General features: G+C 43.1%; 1 protein-coding gene across 1 annotated transcript in view; it reads left to right on the forward strand.

Annotated features, from left to right (window-relative positions):
* Positions 1-696: 696 nt before the first annotated feature.
* CPNE4 (copine 4) overlaps positions 697-24,591 on the forward strand; it is a 575,473-nt gene continuing 551,578 nt past the window's right edge. The window contains exon 1 of the mRNA XM_029214600.1: positions 697-859. Coding sequence (XP_029070433.1) covers positions 807-859 — 53 coding nt within the window. The 5' untranslated portion in view covers positions 697-806. The remainder of the gene's footprint in view (positions 860-24,591) is intronic.

Below are 24,591 nucleotides of genomic sequence, written 5' to 3' on the forward strand. Positions count from 1 at the left end.
GTTAGAGGTGCCAGAGGTCACACAGGGTCTTCACATAGAAGAATGACAGACAGTAGAAGATGACATCCCTACATCAGGTTGGAATGTGTGTATCAGTTCTCTCTTGACTCTTAGCATCTTAGAAGGGCTTTATCAGAGCATTCCTCTCTGCTTTCCAGTAATACAACTCATCTCAGGCATATATGGAAACAGCAGAGGAGACGTATCAGTCAATTCTCAAAATCACATGAAACAGAAAAAAAAAGAACACATTTTAATCTATAAATAAATGTGTTGGGGGGGAGGGAAATGCAAGGTTCTTTTTACATCCGAAGCCTCAAAAATAAGTTCTGTTATTTACAGCATTCCCCTCGAATAGTTGAGGATGTAACCATCCTACAGCCCAAAAGGAAAAAAAAAAAAAAACCCAAAGGAAAAAAAAAAGAGGTAAACAGAAATTGAATTTCAAAACAAAATGTTCACCCTGACTCATTCAGGGAAGGATCCAAGGTTTTCAATGCAGGGCACTGATTCTCTGCCTGTTTTTCCCCTTCATCATCTGTCACCCTTAAAAAATGGTATCAACTGCATTGGTAAGAATCCACATTTCTTCCCTTTCATTCCCTGGCTCCATTCCAGTATTGCACTTGTCACACTGATGGGAGGGGTGCCTTTCATATTGGCATAGGACAGTGAGCGGATGCCTCCCCTTATGTTATCAAACAGACACCCGGCAAGTGGATCTGCCCAGAGCTGGAGGCTCCTTTGCGGCTTGGGAATGCCAGTGGCGCCGTGACCCTGTAGCTTGACTTTAGATCATTTTGACCATGGCTGTAGAGCCCAGCGGCTCAGAATCCATGAAGAGGAGAGTTGGAAGGAGGTAAGTGATACAGATCAGGGGGTTCTGAGGTCACAGTTGTTAAAGGGACTCTGGCTGGTGAGCAACTTGCTGTGGGGGCAGCGTCTGCTACCCGAGTTCATGAGCTGGTTATAGATCTTCATTTGTAGAGGCGGGCTGTTGGTTCCATGGGAGAGGTGGGAGGAAATTCTTTCTGTGCCTGGCGGAGAGCATCTTTGAATTTACCTTCAGTGTCATACCTTGAGGAAAAAATTCCAAATTTCTGGCATAAGGCTGCATGTGTGTTCTGCACACTGGCTTGCAGGCGACTGTTTGTTTCTAATTAGGGAGTGGAAGCCTGCTGGCAGAGGAAACCATATTTGTCACAAGTTGTGGTGCTGTCTTCAGTTTGTGTGTCTGTGTCTTTAACACAGGGAGCTAACGATGGTTGTATTGGACTCTCCCTGTGGTTCTGACTCCATTATCTGCTCTGTGGTTCCTGGTTATGTCATTTTAATTGTGCTTTCAGAGCCTGCTTCCATCAACACTCCTGTCCTCCCATTAACTAACTATGTTCCCTGGTCTGGGTATTCTGACGACCCAAACCCTGGGCTTTTTGTAGAGATAATAAAACCTATGTTGGCAGTTGGTGGTGGTCAATAGAGTAGCTTACAGATTGTCTGGAAATAGTACATGATCAGCACACCTTAATTCTTTTTCTCTTACCCATAAAATAAGAGGCTTGCGTTCAATAAGCTCTAAGGTATTTTTAACAATTTAATAAATGTTTATTGACTACCTGCTAAGTGACACTGCAATGGCATAAAGGTTAAAATCACAAGAGAACAAAACAGACTACCACCTGCCTTCATGGGACCTACATTTCAGAGGACACAATCAACGTGCAAAGAAATTCAAGATCATTTTCCTTTTTTTTCCCTTCATCTTTGCAAGTTTAATCCAGCTCAAACTTCAGGTTCATCTCCAAGGCTACTTCTTAATTAAACTGGAAAGGAACATTTTCTGACTTAATATGTCCATATTCAGTAAACATATGCTGACTTTGCCTGCCCAGAATCTATCTCCTCTTTTCTTGTAGGAAGACACTGAATTTCCTTTGGGGGAACATCCTGTGTCTCACACTCAGTTGCGCTGGATCAGGTGGGGCTCCACTTGGGCTCCAGAAGTGGTGCAGAGCACAGTGAACGCTCCCAAACTCTGTGGAAGGAAGGCCTGGAGCATTAGGGGAATCCTGTATCCTAAGGCCACAATGATTGGCTTGTGCTTAACCACGTGACCCAAATTTCTCCAATCAAAGTGAATCAAAGGAGCTTCACGGCCTAAGTTGCCTAAGATTCTTTCTAGGGTCCACATTTCATGTTATCCTACTTCAGAAGGTCTTGAGAGGAAAGCTGGGGGAAGAAAAGTGTTAGTAAGTATTTTTTTCTTTCTGAAGTCTCTTCCTCTGTCTCTCAAAGATCTTCCTAATTGCCTCTACAGAACCATTAGTGGTGTACCTGTTCCTCATCCTATTACTTCTTCTCTGGCCTTTGAAATTGAGAACTCTGGTTGGAGAAAAGCCCTTGGCTGATAACCTCTTTACATGAAGAAAGGTCTTGTTAGATGTGCCTTAAGAAAATGGGGAGGAAGACCCGCCTATGTCCCTGTCTCCCTGTCCACACTGTAGGTAATATCCTCCATGTCATTCCAATGTCAGAGGCTGCCTTTTTTGAACCTTATGGATTCTGAAGTCCAATTTGTGGTTCTGACAAATGTGTGGTTCTATGCTGAGAGAATGCAGCTGTCTAGTTTATCTACTGCTGGAGAAACAATCAGGAGCAATTCACAGTATACACCTACAGCGCTCATTTGTTTGAATTCAACTTTTAATAAGTTTGGAAGAGTAAAGCCACACTTCCTTTCTAAAGTGCTTCATAACATGGGGCCGTGGTTACCCCTTACATAGGACAGTGTGTTTGTATTTATTTTTAAACATTGGTGCTCCCCAAGCATTTCTTTATCTTATATCTATTTGTGAAGTGGATGTATTCGGGAAGACATTATGGGATGAAAAAAGCCACAATGTCCATTCATTTATTCATGCACTTATTTACTAAAAAATAATTACCAGGCTCCTTATGACAGGCTCTTTTGTAGACACAGAAGATGCAAAGATGAGCAATCTCGTCACCGTTTTTGGTGGCAGTTGAGCATAGATCCAATAAGTTTTCTGGAATGTGTGCAAAAAGTAGCATCACTCCCACTCCTTTCCAGATATTCTCGCTTTCCCCTGAAGAGGAGGTCCCCAGGTGACGTATCCCCAGGAACCCGGGGTGAGCGACCGGGCCGGGCGGGGAGCCTGGGCTGCGGCCGCCGCCAGCGGGACCCCTCATCCGGGACTCACCCCTGTCCAGGACGCCCTCCCGGCGGGGCGAGGCGGCCCGCTCCGCTCCCCGCTGCCTCTTCCGTCGGGGTCCCCAGGGGGCGCTCGCGCCCCGGCCTCGGAGCCGGCAGCGCGCGGGCGGCGGGGCGCGCGGGTTTCGTCAGAAGGTGGAGGCTCTAAGCGGAGCCGCGGTCCCCAGCTGCCCGGTCGCGCCCAGTTTCCTCCCTCCCGCTCCGCCCCTCTCTCCGGCGCCCCCACTCCTCTCCCCGAGTGACTGAGGGACGAACGGCCCCGCCCTCACCACCCGGCATGGAGTTCGGGTCCCCGCGCAGCCCTCACTCCCCGCTCGGCGTCTCTTCCCTCCACGGTCGCTGAGCTGCCCCGGCGCCCGAGCGGAGGGCGGCACGACCCCTTAGGACGACCGCGGCCCCGCCCACGGCCGCACCGCCGCTGCGCTCTGGTTGGACCCCGACAGCCGAAGCCCAGTCCGCCCTCGTGTGCCCGCGCCAGGTAAGTTGGTCGGGACCCTAAACCGCGTACCGAGGCTGCGGCCGAAGACCAACTTTTGAGGTGCAGGGTCTCGCTCCGACCCGGCGCTGCTGTTTAGGAAGAGGTGCGCGCAGCGTCTTAGTCCAGGGGAACTTTGGTCCCTCCTCTCGCCCCTGCCCTCCGCCCGGCTAGCTCGGCCTGGCGGGGGTGGAGAGGGGGCCGACCTGCCAGTCCTGAGCTGAATGGGGAGGGGGAGAGGCAGAGTCCCGGCTGGGGTCGCAGCATCCCTCCTCCTGACGGCGGGGAAGCGAGGAGGGAGCGGGGGCTGTGCGGGGTCCCGGGGCTGTACCGCCGCGGTGAGACTCAACCTCTCAGCTTCCTAACCTCCCTATCTCCCTCCCCACCCCATAGGTTCCAATACTATTGAACCGCATCTCGGGCTGTCTAGCTTAAAACTCATCCATAGGCTCGCAGGTTCCTTGATTCAGCCAAGTCCCTCTGCGCTCCTTCCTCTATTAGATAAAGTACCACGGGGAGGGGACAGGGATGGGACTGGAGGGACCCCTGAAGCGCTGGCCACAGCCGACTAAAGTGGTCAGGACCGCGCTATCACAGATGCCCAAGAACCCTTAGGGTGGAATTGAGGGGGACAGTTAGGAGGTGGTCCTTGCGGCGTCAAGTGAGTATTGACCACCGTCGGGTGGGGAGCAAGCTGACCCCTGAGAGGTACTGTTAGGGAGATCTGTTTATCCTTCGCCTCGAAGGCCGTGGGTGGGCTTTAGGGCTCCGGTCCCCCCTGCCCCCCACCTGCAGGTCCCACCGCGCCTCAGGCGGCCTTGCAATCCTGGCTTCCAGTCCCAGAACTTGCCAGGCTCTGGGAAGAATCCTGGCTGCAGAGATGGTCCCTGGGGGCTCGAGCTTAAGAAGTGCTGCCCCTGGGGCTTCGGAGGTGGAGGGAGGAAGGGTGAACGGAGTAGTGGGGTGGGGTAGGGAGATTTTAAGAGACAAACACCCTCCATCCCCACCCCCTGCCCCTTGCAACTGACCCACTGATGCCATAGGATTTCAATGCCTTTGGGAGGAGCTGCCTCTGCTTCTTTACTCCTGTGTTCAAAACTATGCAAAACCAACTCTTCATCCTCTGGCTGCTTTGCCAGGATTTTAAAAGCACTACTGTGGTTGTTCTTGGCTCACTTGGTCTTAGGTTCCCTCAACAGCAGTTTTGAGCTGTCCAAGTATTTAAAAGTGCTCTCCTTAAACTGATACTGAACGCTACTCTTTTGGAAAAGCTGCTTTCACTTAGAGGAGATATTCTTTTCTCCCCATTCCTTCCTTCTACTGCCCGCTTAACAATCCCTGTTCTCAAAGATGTTTGTGTTTTATTTTTTACTTTATGTCAAAACGCATTCCCCCCTCCCCCAAAAAACTTTCCTAGTACACAGGTGTTTCAAATCCATGCCAATGTTTTGTAGTTAGTATACACTGGTTAAGCTGCATAGCAATCCCCCCAAAAGCCAGAGACAAGCAACAACTTCACTTACTTCATTTTATGCCCTTCAAGTTTAGGAAGGTCCCATTTTTATTACCCAGCAGATAAGACAGAGCTCTGGATGGCTGTGGCTGTGATTAGATAACTTCTGATGTTTTCATTTCCTTTACTGAGCTCCTGCTTCTAGGTTAAATTCATTTTATTGCCGGTCCATTCTTAAAGAAAGACTGACAAAGTCACTCTAATAGATCAGGGGTCTGAGCTCAGAGTAGGTCAAAAGTACTCACATGTAGGGAGGTGGATAAAAATAGAAAGAGGGTTGGGGAGTACAGGCAGGACACCTGTGTTAATCCTGCATACTAATAAAGGCCAGAATCTTCTCATTTATCTCTGGTGGGAAGTTCTGATGGTTTCACAGGATCAAACTCAAACCACATCAAAACTAGGTGATTTCCCCTGAGTGTTACATAAAAGGAAGTATCCCTCCATAGTAGGAGTGGCTGTTGAATCCTGGGCTGTTTTTAATGGTTCAGTGAGAAGAGCTTGCCTATGATAGAACCAAAGGTCTCCTAACGTGTTACCGTGTGAAAATGCTCATGGACATCAAACCTATACCATTCCTGTGAGTGCTCATCCCAGCATAATTTATTGGGAGCAGTGACCTTCCCAGCATGAGACAAGCACTTTGTTACAGCTTCTGAATATTTCTTTAAAAATAGTTGCTCTGAGATTTGTGAGTTGTTTTTTTAATTGTACTTAAAAGACTTCTGTTTATCTTCAGGTCTCTGGTAGAAGCATGGCGTTTTGCTTGAATCCATGGTTTGTCTTAAGGAGACCCTGCTTTTGGAGGTTTTGATTAAAAAGTGCCTTGTACTACAGGGTTTCTTGATCTGCACATGGACTTCTGATTTTCAAATACTGCATTTCAGTTAGTAGGAAGCAAAGATGTTATCTGTTTCCAGAGAAGTTTTATGTAGTATTCCAAAAAATAGAGGCTTTGATTCTTCTCATCATCAGATGATTTGAGTCTACCATCATGACTGAAAACCTTTAGATTATACTAATCAGAAGGAATAATCACAGAGGGAAAAAATGGGTTAATGGTGGAATCTTTATTCTCATCTGCATTTGAATCTTTTGGAACCCAGCTGAATGTATTTATATGGTTTGTACCATGCATTTATCTGTCTTCTCTTTACAAATTTTCTGAAAATAATAAAGACCTGGACCTTTATGGCCACCTTTATTCATGTAAAGAAAGGATTTTTCCATGGAGGTAAACATGTTGGAGATGAGCAGTTAGTATTGTGTATAATCAACGACCCCCACTGTCAGAGGGGTCTCAACCCAGAGCAAAGAAGGAGAAAAGGACTCTGATGGTACCAGGCCCACTGATTGGGAGAAAGTCTCTATACCAGTTGGGAAAGTCACTTCATGAATCTTTGTATTTTTTCATCAGAGATGTGACCAGAGGATCTGTCTTTCATGCATTTTGAAGAAGAAAGGGGCTGAATTTATTCTCTGTATTTACTTTTTTTGGTCATGTTAATATTTTAAAAAACAAACAAAAGCCCCTTTGGATCCCTGCAGTAACTGAAAGTCATATTTCCTTGGCAACAGGAGCTAGTACCCTGGAATCACAAAATATCAAGCCAGAAAATTTTAAATGCACTTAAAATAAAATGTCAAATGGTTCAAGACATCCTATAGTGTATTAGAACTGACCTGCCAGCATATGATAATAAAGTTCCCTTTAACTTTGCCTTTCTCTTGATTGAATGTAGATGGTAAAGACAGATTACAGAACTTTAGTTTTAGGATGTCCTAAAAATTCTGGAATGGTTTTTCTTTTGAGGGAAGCATGTTATTAAAATTAAGGGGGTTGGAGTGACACATCCTTTCTTTGAGTGAGGTGTTCTTGTGGAGGTTGGGATAAGTCCAAAATCAAGCTCAATCAATGCTGGCTTTTCTACGCTATTTGAAATGGACAATATAGAGTAGAACCTCAATCAGCATTAAATTCAGCCAATCTGCTAAAACTTGTGACTGCAGAGTAAAAACATAGTAATGCCTATGTATACTTTCAGTCTTTTCTGTACTATAAATCTCATTTATGTGGGAGCTTTCTGTTTAGTCTATGAACTACTAAATATTCAATATATATGACATATAGTATATGTTTTCCCTAAGTTAGGAAATGCTGGGAAGTCCTTTCTTTGGCTGCTGTATTCTTGGGAAAGCATCTTGAGAACCAGTAGCTTTTAACTCAGTAAACATTGAAGGCCTGAAGGCAAGTCTTGGAAAGTGGAAGGTGATAAGGATGACTTATTTGGGAAAGTTTATCCTTGTCCTATGATTTTGGCGCACTCCTAGGTGTGGGGGGACCCATCTAAGCTAGCCTTTGGTGGGCTTATCTCTAAACTGTGAACAACAATTTTATCACTTTGACTCTTAGATGCTCAGAACCATAGCCCTCTTGATTACTCCTCTCACTAAGAAACTCAGGTTCCCTGGAGATAATTACTGTGGTGGCACCACGGGCACTGATGACCTTGACTGAGTTGGGGATGATGGTGGGGAGGGGGGCTCCCACCTTCACTGGGAGGAGCAGGCTTGAGTCTTATTATTTTGCTCTCTCGGAGCCAGTGCAATATTTACCCGATAGATGTGATTCAATTTGTACAGAGTCATTGTCTGCAGCCATCCCTGTTAATGTGAATGTTTTGTGAAGAAGAACTTCTCATGCACAGTCCTAGCTTTCTATTTTAAATGTCACAATTGAGTCAATAAAATAAACAGATTTTATGTGTATCCAGTTAAGGAATCCACAGGGGAATTCCTTTATTCTGTCTTAAATTAAAGGTCCATTCAAAAAGCACAAACTTTCTAAAATGTTTCTTTTCCATCTGGCTCAGAATATCATATTGATAACTTTCTTCTGACTTTGAAAACTAGAACTGCTTCCCCTTGGAAGCATCAGGAGAGAAATACAGTATTTCAGGTTAATTCTAGAAGCAACCTTATCAGGTTTAAGGTGTATTGACTAAAAGACGTTCCTTATGCAAGAGAACCTAAACCTCTGCAGGGCACTTAAAGGAGGAACGAAATCAGGCTGGCGGGTGCCCAAGGCAAGTGCAGCCCCCCGCACCCCCCTCCCCTAACTGGGTAGGGAGGCAGGCAGGAAAGGCTGAGAGTTGGCGTTAGAGAGGACAGCCGCTAGAGGGCGCCGGAGCACCAGCGGAGCCCTCGTGCAGCTCCCAGGCCAGACCTCCAGGCTTGGAGATGGGATTGGCAGAGCCCCAAGGAGGGTGCCCAGAGAAGAGGTGTTGGTTACCGAGCGCCTCTGACTCAAATTGCCATGCTTCAGAGAGGGGACAGAGATCCGCCTTCAGCATCGGATGGGGCACTTCCAACCTGGTCGGGTGGCCCCGTGGCTGGACACCTAACATGCTGTCTGCAGTCTCACAGCCCTTTGTTTCTCTGGAGGCAGGACTCTGGACCCAGAAATACCGGGCTTGAATCTTGGGCTTTCAGTTTGAAAGGTGCAGGCCTGTGTGAGTGTTGGCCTCTGGAAGACGAGGCTTGTGGTGGTGAATGGGTGAAGTGTAAAAGTGGTATTTTGGTGGGCAGGCTGTGCTCATCCCTGTGCCCTTTCTCTCAAGAGTTCTACCTAAACTTCCTTCTTCCCTTCCCATTTGAGCCTCTTCCTCCTGGCCCCACACCCCTCCCCTCAGCAGAAGGACCTCACTTAGCCATTTGTTGAACAATCACTGATCACAGCCTTTATGCCCAAAGCTGAGTTAGGCACTGGGATCAATTAATGTGGAGTTCCCATGTTTCGAAGTTGCAGCTTGAGGGGCAGATGGAGAATATGACAGAGAGAGATGAACAAACCATGTGGCCTGAGAGATACCGAGATACTGGCTTTGTCTCAGAGACCCTGGGAAATGGTCTCTCAAGTTCTTTACACTCATGTTTTTTCATCTCCCTGTATTTCAAGGAATCGGGTCTATGGAGGGAGGAAAAAGGGGAGGGGTCTCACTCAGCATGTACTTTGGTTTATATGTATATTTAACTGTGCTATTAGAGGTTCTCAAGTCCAATCAAATTGTACTACTGCCCTCTATGTGTTAATTTCATCAATATAATAAGATAAATGCCTATATAGTTGACTTAATTCCATTTTAATAGGAAAATGATTTTTAAAGGAAACGTAATAGAAATATAAGAACAAAACACTTACCTCTAAAGGTTGGGCCTGGAAGAACCTAAATCAAGAGTCTATTTTTAAAATATTGAAAGATGTAGTCAATACAAATATCAACAAAAATGAAAAATAATAAGGGCAGCAGAATGGTTAAAAGAAATGCATTATCTTTATCATTAAAGTGGCAGAAAAGTGCTTAATTTATTAATAGGCACGGGGGGCAGAGGATGCCTAATTTGATGTTTTTGTTATATTTGTGCAGTTATTTCAACAAGTAACTTAAAGACAAAGTGGAAAAGCGCAGTTTGTGCCTGAGATGGCCACCCTGGGCCAGGTGAGTTAAGCTTACCTGGCTAGGTAGACCGCAGAGCTCCTGAGAAGCCAGTGTTGTTATTCTTCTGCTGGGTACCCCCTTAGGTTCTGTGACTTGATTGATTGTGAATCATGTTGGGGGAAAGACCTGAACAGAGGAAAAGGGTGGAAACAGTTGATTTGGGGAGGAGCTAACAACATTCATCACAGCTCATGGCCTGATTGAATTTTAAAGAGACCAGAAAACAAATACTTCCTATGGAATCAGAGAATGTGAGGGCTGAACAATCTCATAAAATTAGGAACACCCCTTCCCATTTTCCAGATGAGGAAACAGAGGCCCAGCAAGCTGAAATCCCTCACCCAAGCTGCACCCATCTCCACTCCCCACTACGTGCTTTACAAGAGCAGGACTCTTCCTGTCTTTTTCACTGCTGAACCCCAAACAGGGCCAGGCATCTGGCAGCTGCTCCAGAAATTTTGGTTGACTCCATGAACAATGCTATTTCTTTCTTTCTCACTCTTATTTAGGATTGTGCCAATAAACCACTAGGCTGCAATATAATTTGATAAAGGTAAGTATTTATTGAGTTTTGTTATGATAAGGGCTTAGCCTTTGAAGGTAAACAGACTAGGATTACATCCTGGTTCTGCCACTCAATAGCTGTTTGGCTTTGGGAAAATTACTGAAACTCTCTGAGTTTTATTTCCTCGTTTGTAAAAATGGGGATAAAACTGTATAAGGCAGAGACCTTCAAGACGGTGGAGGAGTAAGACGTGGAGATCACCTTCCTCCCCCCAAATACATCAGAAATATATCTACATGTGGAACAACTCCTACAGAACACCTACTGAGCACTGGCAGAAGACGACCTCAGACTTCCCAAAAGGAAAGAAGCTCCCCACGTACCTGGGTAGGGCAAAAGAAAAAAGAAAAAACAGAGACTAAAGAATAGGGACAGGACCTGCACCTCTGGGAGGGAGCTGTGAAGGAGGAAAAGTTGCCACACTAGGAAGCCTCTTCACTAGCAGATACTGGAGGTGGATGGGGGGGAAGCTTCGGAGCCACGGAGGAAAGTGCAGCAACAGGGGTGCAGAGGGAAAAGTGGAGAGATTCCCGCACAGAGGATCGGTGCTGACCAGCACTCACCAGCCCGAGAGGCTTGTCTGCCCACCCACTGGGGTTGGTGGGGGCTGTGAGCTGGGCTCTGGCTTCAGAGGTCAGATCCCAGGGAGAGGACTGGGGTTGGCTGCATGAACACAGCCTGAAGGGGGCTAGTGCACCACAGCTAACCAGGAGGGAGTCTGGGAAAAAGTCCGGAACTGCCTAAGAGGCAAGAGACCATTGTTTCGGGGTGCAGGAGGAGAATGGATTCAGAGCACCACGTAAACGAGCTCCAGAGGTGGGTGTGAGCCGTGGCTATCAGCACAGACACCAGAGACGGGCATGAAATGCTAAGGCTGCTGCTGCAGGCACCAAGAAACCTGTTGTTAAGCACAGGTTACTATCCCCTCCAAGGAGCCTATGCAGCCCACCACTGCCAGGGTCCCGTGATCCAGGGACAACTTCCCTGGGAGAACACACGGCATGCCTCAGGCTGTTGCAACATCACGCTGGCCTCTGCTGCCGAAGACTAACCTTGCATTCTGTACCCCTCCATACCCACTGCCTGAGTGAGCCAGAGCTCCCTAATCAGCTGCTTCTTTAACCCCGTCCTGTCTGAACAAAGGAGATGACCTCAGGTGACCTACACGCAGAGGCAAGGCCAAATCCAAAGCTGAACCCTAGGAGCTGTGCGAACAAAGAAGAGAAAGGGAAATTTCTCCCAGCAGCCTCAGGAGCAGTGGATTAAATCTCCACAACCAACTTGATGTACCCTGCATCTGTGGAATACCTGAATAGACAATGAATCATTGCAAAATTGAGGTGGTGGACTTTGGGAGCAAGTGCAGACTTGGGGTTTGCTTTCTGCATCTAATTTGTTTCTGGTTCTGTGTTTATCTTAGTTTAGTATTTAGAGTTTATTATCATTGGTAGATTTGTTTATTGATTTGATTACTCTCTTCCTTTTTTATATATATATAGATTATATTTTTTTCCTTTTTCGCTTTTTGTGAGTGTGTATGTGTATGTTTCTTTGTGTGATTTTGTCTGTATAGCTTTGCTTTCACCATTTGTCCTGTGGTTCAGTCTGTCCTTTATTTTGTTTGTTTTTAGTATCGCTTTTAGCGTTTGTTATCATTGGTGGATTTGCTTTTTGGTTTGGTTGCTCTCTTCTTTCTTTCTTTTTTATTACTTTTTAATTCTTTTTTATTTTTAATAATTCTTTTTTATTTTAATAATTTTATCTTATTCTTTCTTTCTTTCTTTTTTTCCCTCTCGTTTCTTCTGAACTGTGTGGCTGACAGGGTTTTGGTGCTCTGGCCGGGTGTCAGGCCTGTGCCTCTGAGGTGGGAGAGCCGAGTTCAGGACATTGGTCCGCCAGAGACCTCCCAACTCCATGTAATGTCAAACAGGGAAAGCTCTCACAGAGATCTTCATCTCAACGTGAATACCCAGCTCCACTCACTGACCAGCAAGCTGGAGTGCTGGACACCTTATGCCAAACAACTAGCAAGACAGGAACACAACCCCAGCCATTACCAGAGAGGCTGCCTAAAATCATACTGAGTTAAAAGACACTCCAAAACACACCACTGGACACAGTCCTGCCCACCAGAAAGACAAGATCCAGCCTCATCCACCAGGACACAGGCACCAGTCTCCTCCACCAGGAAGCCTTCACAACCTTAGCCTGTGGGCAGACACCAAAAACAACTGGTACTACAAACCTGCAGCTTGCAAAAAAGGAGACCCAAACACAGTAAATTAAGCAAACTCAGAAGACAGAGAAACACACAGCAGGTGATGGAGCAAGGCAAAAACCCACAAGACCAAACAAATGAAGAGGAAATAGGCAGTCTACCTGAAAAACAATTCAGAGTAATGATTGTAAACATGATCCAAAATCTTGGCAATAGAATGGAGAAAATACAAGAAACACTTAACAAGGACCTAGAAGAACTAAAGAGTAAACAAACAATGATGAACAACACAATAAATGAAGTTAAAAATTCTCTAGAAGGAGTCAATAGCAGAATAACTGAGGCAGAAGAATGGATAAGTGACATGGAAGATAAAATAGTAGAAATAACTACTGCAGAGCAGAATAAAGAAAAAAGAATGAAAAGGATTGAGGACAGTCTCAGAGACCTCTGGGGCAACATCAAATGCAGCAATATTCAAATATAGGGGTCCCAGAAGAAGAAGAGTAAAAGAGACTGAGAAAATATTTGAAGAGATTATAGTTGAAAACTATAGTGGAAAACTTCCTTAATATGGGAAAGGAAAAAGTCAATCAAGTCCAGGAAGTGCAGAGAGTCCCATACAGGATAAATCAAAGGAGAAACACGCCAAGACACATATTAATCAAACTATCAAAAATTAAATACAAAGAAAACTATTAAAAGCAGCAAGGGCAAAACAACAAATAACATATAAGGGAATCCCATAAGGTTAACATCTGATCTTTTAGCAGAAACTCTGCAAGCCAGAAGGGAGTAGCAGGTTATATTTAAAGAGATTTAAATATTAAAAGGGAAAAAACCTATAACCAAGATTACTCTACCCAGCAAGGATCTCATTCAGATTTGATGGAGAAATTAAAATATTTACAGAAAGGCAGAAGACAAAAGAATTCAGCACCACCAAACCAGCTTTACAACAAATGCTAAAGGAACTTCTCTAGGCAGGAAACACAAGAGAAAGAAAAGACCTACAATAACAAACCCAAAACAATTAAGAAAATGGTAATAGGAACATACATATCAATAACTACCTTGAGTGTAAATGGATTAAATGCTCCAACCAAAAGACATAGACTGGCTGAATGGATACAAAAACAAGCCCTGTATATACTGTCTACAAGAGACCCACTTCAGACCTAGGGACCCATACAGACTGCAAGTGAGGGGATGGAAAAAGGTATTCCATGCAAATGGAAATCAAAAGAAAGCTGAAGTAGCAATTCTCATATCATACAAAATAGACTTTAAAATGAAGACTGTTACAAGAGACAAGGACAGTACATAATGATCATGGGATCAATCCAAGAAGATATAACAATTGTAAATATTTATGCACCCAACATAGGAACACCTCAATACATAAGGCAAATGCTAAGAGCCATAAAAGGGGAAATCGACAGTAACACAATCATAGTAGGGGACTATAACACCTAGCTTTCACCAATGGACAGATCATCCAAAATGAAAATAAATAAGGAAACACAGGCTTTAAATGATACATTAAACAAGATAGACTTAATTGATATTTATAGGACATTCCATCCAGAAACAACAGAATACACTTTCTTCTCAAGTGCTCATGGAACATTCTCCGGGATAGATCCTATCTTGGGTCACAAATCAAGCCTTGGTAAATTTAAGAAAATTGAAATCATATCAAGCATCTTTTCCAAACAGAATACTATGAGACTAGATATCAATTACAGGAAAAAATCTGTAAAAAGTACAAACACATGGAGGCTAAACAATACACTACTAAATAACCAAGAGATCACTGAAGAAATCAAAGAGGAAATCAAAACTACCTAAAAACAAATGACAATGAAAACATGACAACCCAAATCCCATGGGATGCAGCAAAAGCAGTTCTAAGAGGAAAGTTATAGCAATGCAATCCTACCTCAAGAAACATCTCAAATAAACAACCTAACCTTACACTTAAAGCAGTTAGAGAAAGAAGAAAAAAAAAAACCCCAAAGTTAGCAGAAGGAAAGTAATCATAAAGATCAGACAAGAAATGAATGAAAAAGAAATGAAGGAAATGATAGCAAAGATCAATAAAACTAAAAGCTGGTTCTTTAAGAAGATAAACAAAATTGATAAACCATTAGCCAGAGTCATCAACAAAAAAAGAGAGAAGACTCAAATCAGTAGAATTAGAAATGAAAAACGAGAAGTAACAGCTGACACTGCAGAAATACAAAGGATCATGAGAGATTACTGCAAGCAACTCTATGCCAATAAAATGGACAACCTGGAAGAAATGGACAAATTCTTAGAAAAGCACAACTTTCTGAGACTGAACAAGGAAGAAATAGAAAATATAAGCAGACCAATCACAAGCACTGAAATTGAAACTGTGATTAAAACTCTTCCAACAAACAAAAGCCCAGGACCCGATGGCTTCACAGGTGAATTCTATCAAACATTTAGAGAAGAGCTAACATCTGTCCTTCTCAAACTCTTCCAAAATATAGCAGAGGGAGGCACACGCCCAAACTCATTCTATGAGGTCACAATCACCCTGATACCAAAACCAGACAAAAATGTCACAAAGAAAGAAAACTACCGGCCAATATCACTGATGAACATAGATGCAAAAATCCTCAACAAAATACTAGCAAACAGAATCCAACAGCACATTAAAAGGATCATGCACCATGATCAAGTGGAGTTTATCCCAGGAATGAAAGGATTCTTCAATATATGCAAATCAATTAATGTGAGAAACCATATTAACAAATTGAAGGAGAAAAACCATATGATCATCTCAGTAGATGAATAGATACAGAAAAAACTTTCAACAAAATTCAACACAGATTTTTGATAAAAATCCTCCAGAAAGTAGGTATAGAGGAAACTTACCTCAACATAATAAAGGCCATATATGACAAGCCCACAGCCAACATCATTCTCAATGGTGAAAAACTGAAATCATTTCCTGTACAATCAGGAAGAAGAGAAGTTTGCCCAATCTCACCACTATTATTCAACATAGTTTTGGAAGCTTCAGCCACAGCAATCACAGAAGAAAAGGAAATAAAAGGAATAGAAATTGGAAAAGAAGAAGTAAAGCTGTCACTGTTTGCAGATGACATGATACTATGCATAGAGAATCCTAAAGATGCTACCAGAAAACTACTAGAGCTAATCAATGAATTTGGTAAAGTAGCAGGATAAAAATTTAATGCACAGATATCTCTTGCATTCTTATACACTAATTATGAAAAATCTGAAAGAGAAATTATGGAAACACTCCTATTTACCACTGCAACAAAAGGAATAAAATACCTAGAAATAAACTACCTAAGGAGACAAAAGACCTGTATGCAGAAAACTATAAGACACTGATGAAAGAAACTGAAGATGATGCAAACAGATGGAGAGATAGACCATGTTCTTGGACTGGAAGAATCAACATTGTGAAAATGACTATATTACCCAAAGCAATCTACAGATTCAGTGCAGTCCCTATCAAACTACCACTGGCATTTTTCACAGAACTAGAACAAAAAATTTTTATTGAAACACAAAGGACCCCATATAGCCAAGCAATATTGAGAAAGAAAAACTGTGCTGGAGAAATCAGCCTCCCAGACCTCAGACTATACTACGAAGCTACAGTAATCAAGACGGTATGGTACTGGTACAAAAACAGAAATATAGGTCAATGGAACAAGATAGAAAGCCCAGAGAGAGATAAACCCATGCACCTATGGTCACCTTATTTTTGATAAAAGAGGCAAGAATATACAATGGAGAAAAGACAGCCTCTTCAATAAGTGGTGCTGGGAAACCTGGACAGCTACATGTAAAAGAATGAAATTAGAACACTCCCTAGTGCCATACACAAAAATAAACTCAAAATGGATTAAAGACCTAAATGTAAGGCTATAAAAATCTTAGAGGAAAACATAGGCAGAACATTCTGTGACATAAATCACAGCAAGATCCTTTTTGACCCACTTCCTAGGGAAATGGATATAAAAAGAAAAATAAACAAATGGGACTTAAGGAAACTTAGAAGTTTGCACAGCAAAGGAAAACATAAGACGAAAAGACAACCCTCAGAATGGGATAAGGTATTTGCAAATGAAGCAACTGACAAAGGATTAATCTCCAAAATTTATAAGCAGCTCAATATCAAAAAAAAAAAAAAAAACCCAATCCCCAAATGGGCTGAAGAACTAAAGAGACACTTCTCCAAAAAAGATATACAGGTAGTCAACAAACACATGAAAGAATGCTCAACATCACTAATCATTAGAGAAATGCAAATCAAATCTACAAGGAGGTATCACCTCACACCAGTCAGAATGGCCGTCATCAAAAAATCTACAAACAATAGATGGTGGAATGGGTGTGGAGAAAAGGGAACCCTCTTGCACTGTTAGTGGGAATGTAAATTGATACAGCCACTATGGAGAACAATATGGAGGTTCCTTAAAAAACTAAAAATAGAACTACCATACAACCCCACAACCCCACTGCTCGGCATACCTGGAGAAAGCCGTAATTCAAGAAGAGTCATGTACCACAATGTCATTGCAGCTCTATTTACAACAGCCAGGACATGGAATCAACCTAAGTGTCCATTGACAGATGAATGGATAAAGAAGATGTGGCACATATATATGATGGAATATTACTCAGCTATAAAAAGAAACTAAATTGAATTATTTGTAGTGAGGTTGATGGACCTAGAATCTGTCATACAGAGTGAAGTAATTCCGAAAGAGAAAAACAAATACCATATGCTAACACATATATATGGAATCTAAAAAAAAAAGTTCTGAAAAACCTAGGGGCAGGACAGGAATAAAGATGCAGACGTAGAGAATGGACTTGAGGACCCAGGGAGGAGGAAGGGTAAGCTGGGACGAAGTGAGAGAGTGGCATCTACATATATACACTACCAAATTTAACGTAGATAGCTAGTGGGCAGCAGCCACATAGCACAGGGAGATCATCTCTGTGCTTTGTGACCACCTAGAGGGATGGGATAGGGAGGGTGGGAGGGAGATGCAAGAGGGAGGAGATATTGGGATATATGTGTATGTATAGCTGATTTGTTTTGTTTAAAGCAGAAACCAACACACCATTGTAAAGCAATTATACTCCAGTAAAGATGTTGAAAAAAAAAAAACTGTATAAGACCGCAGAGGACCTGTATTAAGTGTTGGTCTTTCTCACTCTTCCACTTCTGCTCTCCATTCTTCCTAGAGAAGATGTTAAAGGGGGTATAGTAATTTTTAAATAGGGGGTTTAATTTATTTCGGATAATACACATCCTTCAGAAAAGATTATTCCACTATAGAAATGTAAACACAGGAAATCACTACAAATACATATTTTATGGGTTAGATATTATTAGTTCTACTTTATAAATAATTGAGCATGCCAAAGTACTGGCAACTGGATAGGAAGAGGACTCAAACCTAGGGTGCCCCACCCCCCAGTTTCAAGACCACGGAATTTTTTTCTTTTGTTTATATTCTTTTTCATTATGGTTTATCATAGGATATTGAATATATTACCCTGTGCTATACAGTAGGACCTTGTTGTCTATCCATCCTATATATAATCGTTTCCATCTGCTAATCCCAAACTCTCAATCTATCCCTCCACACCCCATCACCCTTGGCAACCACAAGTCTGTTCTCTATGTTTGTGAGTCTGTTTCTGTCTCATAGATAAGTTCACTTGTATCGTATTTCAGATTCCACATATAAGTGATATCATGTGATATTTGTCTTTCTTTGTCTTACTTCACTTCATATGATAATCCCTAGGTCCATTTATGTTGCTGCAAATGGCATTATTTCCATCCCTTTCACATCTTCTTTATCCATTCATCTGTCGATGGACATTTAGGTTGTTTCCATGTCTTGACTATTGTGAATAGTGCTGCTATGAACATTGGGGTGCATGTATCTTTTCGAATTGGAGTTTTCTCTGGATATATACCCAGAAGTGGGATCGCTGGATCATATGTCAACTCTATTTTTAGTTTTTTCAGGAACCTCTATACTGCTCTCCGTAGAGGCTGCACCAATTTACATTCCCACCAACAGTGTAGGAGGATTCAGCCTGGGCGTTTTTTTCAAATCCGTGTTTCATACGGTCTTTGTTTCTCATCCATCCTTCCGTGTCTGCCTCTCTCAAGAAGGCTCAGATCCTCCGTTTTCACACCCTCCTGGCTGACTGTGCTTTAGCTCCTGCTGTGTAACATTGGTGTGCATGGGTGTTCCTGATTCCCCAGTGGATCACAAGTTTTGCCAGGTAGTGGCTGTATCATACGCTGCTTGCTGTAACCCCAGAGTGATTAGAACTTTCTGGTACATAAGGTGCTCTCTCTGTCCCCCGTGTGTGTACCCATCCCCTTATCTTACATCCTGCATCTGAGTCAAGTTTGTGGGTGGCTACAGCGTACATTTAACTTCCTCAAAATCAACTCTATACCCTCGATCACTTGTTAAAAATACTCATATTACATTTGGATGGTTTGCTTTCTATAATATCTAAATTAATGTGTGACATTATACAGATATATTACTGTATGATGTTGTATATGTAATGTCATATGTATTGTACTTGGCGAACAATTTATGGGATTTTTTCAAAGATCATTCTGACTATGTGTGAGTTTTACTCTATGCATTAACTTTGAATCATAGCCCTTACCTACAATGTGCTACATTATAATTGTAAGGCCATGCTTTGTGTTGTGTGTGGTTAGGTAGAATTATTAGTGAGAGGCATACATTTTGAGTCAGGCGTCCCTGGGTCTGAATTTCAGCTCTGCTTAATCTCTTGAAGCTCAATTTCCACAGATGTAAAATGAAAATAACTTGAGAGCCTGTGCCCGGGGATGGCTGTGAGCCTCAGAAGATACATGCACCCTAAGTACCCATCGTATTGTGGGCACATGGAAAGTCCTCAGGTTGTCACTGTTGTTGGCTGGTGGCATCCCTCAAAGGTTAGCACTTAGGAGTAATTACCCTAATGGTAGTAGTTTGCTGTGTTGCAAGCGAGTTGTGAAAACTAGAAGGAGTGTGTTTATGAAGGTATGATAAAGACTAGCAATAAATCATTTACCGTCCTTCCCCGTCTCCCCTGTTCCCACCCACAAATTTTATGCCTGGTTGCAAAGATGACTCAAGGGTTATGCTGGGGTTTCTCTAAGATAAAATTTCCTCTGTTCCTGCTGCAGATTTATTTCAGATGCAAAGTATGTTTAGCACTGGCCCCCAGATACACAGCCAGAATACAAAATCAATCACTCTGCTCTGCAAGTGGAGCAACAGACATTTATTGTACTTATATATCTCCTATCTTTGTCCGAAAAAGATTCTGGGTAGCCAGCAATAGACAGCATATTGGGTACATTCTACTGTCAAAGTCCAAAATGCTACTAGCACAAAATATTCTTATTTATTTATTTGCGGTACACGGGCCTCTCACTGCTGTGGCCTCTCCCGTTGCGGAGCACAGATTCTGGACGCACAGCCTCAGCGGCCATGGCTCATGGGCCCAGCCGCTCCGCGGCATGTGGGCTCTTCCCGGACTGGGGCACGAACCCGTGTCCCCTGCATCGGCAGGCGGACTCTCAACCACTGCGCCACCAGGGAAGCCCCAAAATATTCTTTTTTTATCAGGGAGGCCCCCATTCATATTGTAAAGCCATGGTTCTCACACTGGAACACGAATCAGAAATCTCCTGGAGGTCTTTTGTTATGACACAGTTCAATGGGCCTCACAACCAGAGTTTCTGATTCGGTGGGTCTAGTGTTAGAGTCAAATAATTTGTATCTCTGACAGCTTCCCAGGTGATGTTGATGCTGCTGGTTTGGGAACCACACTTTGAGAACTAATGCCTTAGATACTCACTTTATTTAGACAAATTGCATTTTCTCTACTGTGGGGTATGACTGAGAAAAGCATTGGTGGTGAGGAAAGGGACCTGACATTTACTGAGCACCTGTGACATTTGCCGTGTGCCAGGTACCTCAGCAGCACTTTACACACATTATCGTATTTAATCCTCACAAGTACCCCACCAATCAATTCATAATTATTTATGGAGACCCTGTCGTGTATCATGCCATGTGCTGCGCTAGGTTCTGGGGATGTGGAACCAACACCACAGACATAATCAGGGAAACATGCTTGAGAAGATAATTATAAGGGCGATTAGTGTGATCCATAGAAGATAGAAGACCAAAGAGGTTAAGTAACTGGGCTAAGGTTACACAGCTAGTGGGAGACAAAGGGGACAAAACAAGCTTAAAAACCATTCTACTCCAAAATGTACCATCTTCCACTAAAGCAGAGGTTCTTAGATTTTTGGTCTCAGGGTGTCTTTACACTCTCAAAAATTATTAAAGACCTCAAAGACCTTTTGTTTATTTGGGTTAAATCTATCAACATTTACTGTATTAGAAAATAAAACAAAGTGGTTCACAGTTTGAGAACCACTGCACCAAACCAGGCTGCAAATAGTACCATCTTTCTTAGGTTCTGAACCCTGACTTGTTTTTTTTTAATTAATTAATTTTTTATTTATTTTATTTTTGGCTGTGTTGGGTCTTCGTTGCTGCGAGCAGGCTTTCTCTAGTTGCAGCGAGCATGGCCTACTCTTAGTTGCGGTGCTTGGGCTTCTCATTGCGGTGGCTTCTCTTCTTGCAGAGCACAGGCTCTAGGCGCACGGGCTTCAGTAGTTGCGGCACGGGGGCTCAGTTGTTGTGGCATGTGGGCTCAGTAGTTGTGGCACGTAGGCTCAGTAGTTGTGGCATGCAAGCTTTAGAGCACAGGCAGTAGTTGTGGTACACGGGCTTGGTTGCTCCACAGCATATGGGATCTTCCCGGACCAGGGCTTAAACCTGTGTCCCCTGCATTAGCAAGCAGATTCTTAACCACTGCACCACCAGGGAAGCCCCCCTGACTTGTTTTAATGACTTCTGTAAGCCATCAAAGATGAAAAACTTCTCCTAAACTATATATTTTTTTAAACATGAGGGCCTCTTTTGATCCTCAGCCTATATTTCTAGTGCTGATGGCTTCCTAAAGACAAGGCTGACCTGCTTTGGAATCACCCTTTTAAATATGTGTGTGTGTGTGTGTGTGTGTTTATGTGTGTGTGTGTGTGTGTGTGTGTGTTTATGATAAGGAAAAGCCAATTAAACAGCCAATTGCAGAACAAAGTAAGATGTGGTAACTTCACTGAAGGGTCTCTATCCCAGCCGAAGGCATTTAAAAAGATACAGTTCACAAAAGCTAGTGATGTGCATTGTCTTCAGGGCTCCTCAGGGCAAACGCCATGGCTAGGGAAGCCGAGGTATCCCTCTTGCTGTCTCATTAACAGTAGGGAAGTAGATGGATGACAGGACTCAAGTCAGGCGGTTTTTATGTAATGTTGGCAGCTGAATCATGCTTAATCGTGGGCTAATGACCGAAATACTGCCCTTTCCTATCATGTGTATTCATTACCTAATGAACATGAGACAGCCCAGTAGATACTTTCCTGGTGTGTAATGGTCCATTGTTGTTCAGACATGGACGCTCTGGCTGACTCTGAATGCTTTATGGCCTCGTTAAGTTTTACTGAGTAAAGTCACCAAATGAGAGTTGCCATAACTTAATGTGATTCTCAGTGGATGATCAATAGATCAGATCTCCTTTTATTTTTATAGAGACCAGTGAACTGGGGAGAGGGGGGTGTGTGCTGCAGTAAGGTTTGAGCAGTTATTTAGATGTAGCAGACCTTTGGATGAGAAGTAGGAAAGAGAGAAGCCTCCAGTCATCTGACTGTGTGGTCTTCTTGACACCAAACATCTGGGTCACTGGTTCATGGGGAAACATTTTTTTTTAACATCTTTATTGGAGTATAATTGCTTTACAGTGTTGTGTTAGTTTCTGCTCTATAACAAAGTGAATCAGCTGTATGTATACTTATATCCCATATCCCCTCCCTCGTGCGTCTCCCTCCCACCCTCCTTATCCCACTCCTCTAGGTGGTCACAAAGCACCGAGCTGATCTCCATGGAGAAACTTTTAAAATGTTTATCCAGATGTTTCATTCACATATGCATATCCCGTAGCCAAAACAAACAAATCAGGAATGTGTGATGAGAGATGATCATTTGTCATCTTCCTTAAAAGCTGAATTTTGAAACCAAGCTCTGTTGGTTGACCTGAGGCAGCACGGAGTCTTTCACACAGCATCTCTGCACAGGGCACATTTTGCCAGGTGATTATAACACTTTAGAGGAAATGTTTTTTTCTGGAAATAAGCACTTGTATGAAGGTCTAAGGCATAAGGAATTATATTGGCAAGTTGAATCTCCTTATCACTGTCACATCAAACGGGAAACTGTGATACATGCCTTGAGGGGCCATCTCTTGGGAATCCTTTTAGCCAAGTTTCTTGTGCTGTTTGTATGTCATGTCGTGAGCTTCTTGCCCAGAATTCTCATTTTCTGATTCCATGGGCTCATATGAGCAACTCTCAGTGATGAATCTTGTTGGTTTTGTAGATTGCTATGGCTGCTTTCAAGAACCTGTTTTTCTAAAGCAGGCACAGGGAATGCCCTGGCAGTCCAGTGGTTAGGACTCCCCACTTTCACTGCTGAGGGCACGGGTTCGATCCCTGGTTGGGAAACTAGGATCCAGCAAGACATGCAACCAAAAAAAATATAAAAAATAAAAATAAAGCAGACACAAACATGGAAGGTAGCTAGGCCCCTGTTCCTCACTCACCTTCTCTGCTCACTGACCCTTCGTGTCTGCCCTGTGTCTGCCTTGCCAACAGTCAACCTCAGCTTTAGCCCAGCTTAGACTTGCCTCTGGAAGAAAGGGATGGGAGTTATTTTCCACAGGGATGGGATGATAGGAATCTGCATGACGTCATGGGGACATCGTCTTCCCTAAGCTGGGGAGAAAAGACAACATTCAATTAGGGAGGTACAATGTGGTTACTTAGGTGGAAACCCTGTCCCTCTTTGCTTGGGTGGGCAGGAAATGTTCTATTTAAGATTCCCATTCGTTCCCTGTGTTTTATGGGTGCTTATATAAGTTTACTCTCTAAGCATCTTGTTCTGTGATTTTCCTTTTATAGGTATGTATTTTAACATTTAAGGGAGGTTTGAGGTGAAATAAGACATGATTAAGGCCAGCTTGAGATCTGCAGGTTAAAAAGTTCAGTGTGAAATTGAGATCCGCTAAGGCAGGGGTCAGCCAAATAGAGCCCATGGGCCAAATCCAGCATGCATATTTTTTGTAAATGAAGCTTAGTTGGAACCCAGTCATACCTGTTGTTACCTATGCTGTTCTCACATAACAATGGCAGGGATGGGTAGCTGTGGCCCTCAAAGTCTGCTGTCTTGCTCTTTGTGGAAGAAGTTTGCCGACTCCTACACTTGGGGACATATTTCTCTTTGGCCATCTCCTGATAGGAAGCATACATAGATTTCAGAAAAATCCAAGGGAATATTATTCTGACATATGGACTCTGAGCCATAAATGATAGAATTTTGTTGCTATGCATTGTGAGGATCTTGTACATAGTAGGTGCTTGTGGGATGAATCGTTGTGTATTTCTAGATGAGTGATTTATGGCCTGGATTACATTCCCCCATGTGTAAAATCAAAGTATCTGGTGTGATCTCTGAGAATCCTTCTTGCACGACTGAACGTTCATGCCTTATACCCCAGTCTGCCAAGCCTCTTGAGTTCCCATCACTCATATTCATTTAGCATCAGCTGGAGTTATTAGGCAGGGTCAAAAAGCAAGACTATCCACTGCTACTATCTATTGAGTGTCTTACATGGAGAGAAACAAGGAGGGTTAAGAGTTGAGAGCATCTAAATTATGCTTAATGCCTGTTCTTAGTTGCTTTGTGGGATGTTTGTTGTTCGTGGTGTTATCTTGGACACACCAAGGCTAGATGTGCCTGAGGTCCCAAATCACAGTCCATGGATGATGTGGTGGGGACTGAGGGAAGGAGAGGTGATTGCATTACTGTTTTCCACCCAGGAAGAAATATGAA

The sequence above is a fragment of the Monodon monoceros genome, unplaced genomic scaffold (genome assembly GCF_005190385.1).
Source record: "Monodon monoceros isolate NGI ecotype Baffin Bay Population unplaced genomic scaffold, NGI_Narwhal_1 Super_Scaffold_11, whole genome shotgun sequence".
In the NCBI taxonomy this organism is placed as follows: Eukaryota; Metazoa; Chordata; class Mammalia; order Artiodactyla; family Monodontidae; genus Monodon; species Monodon monoceros.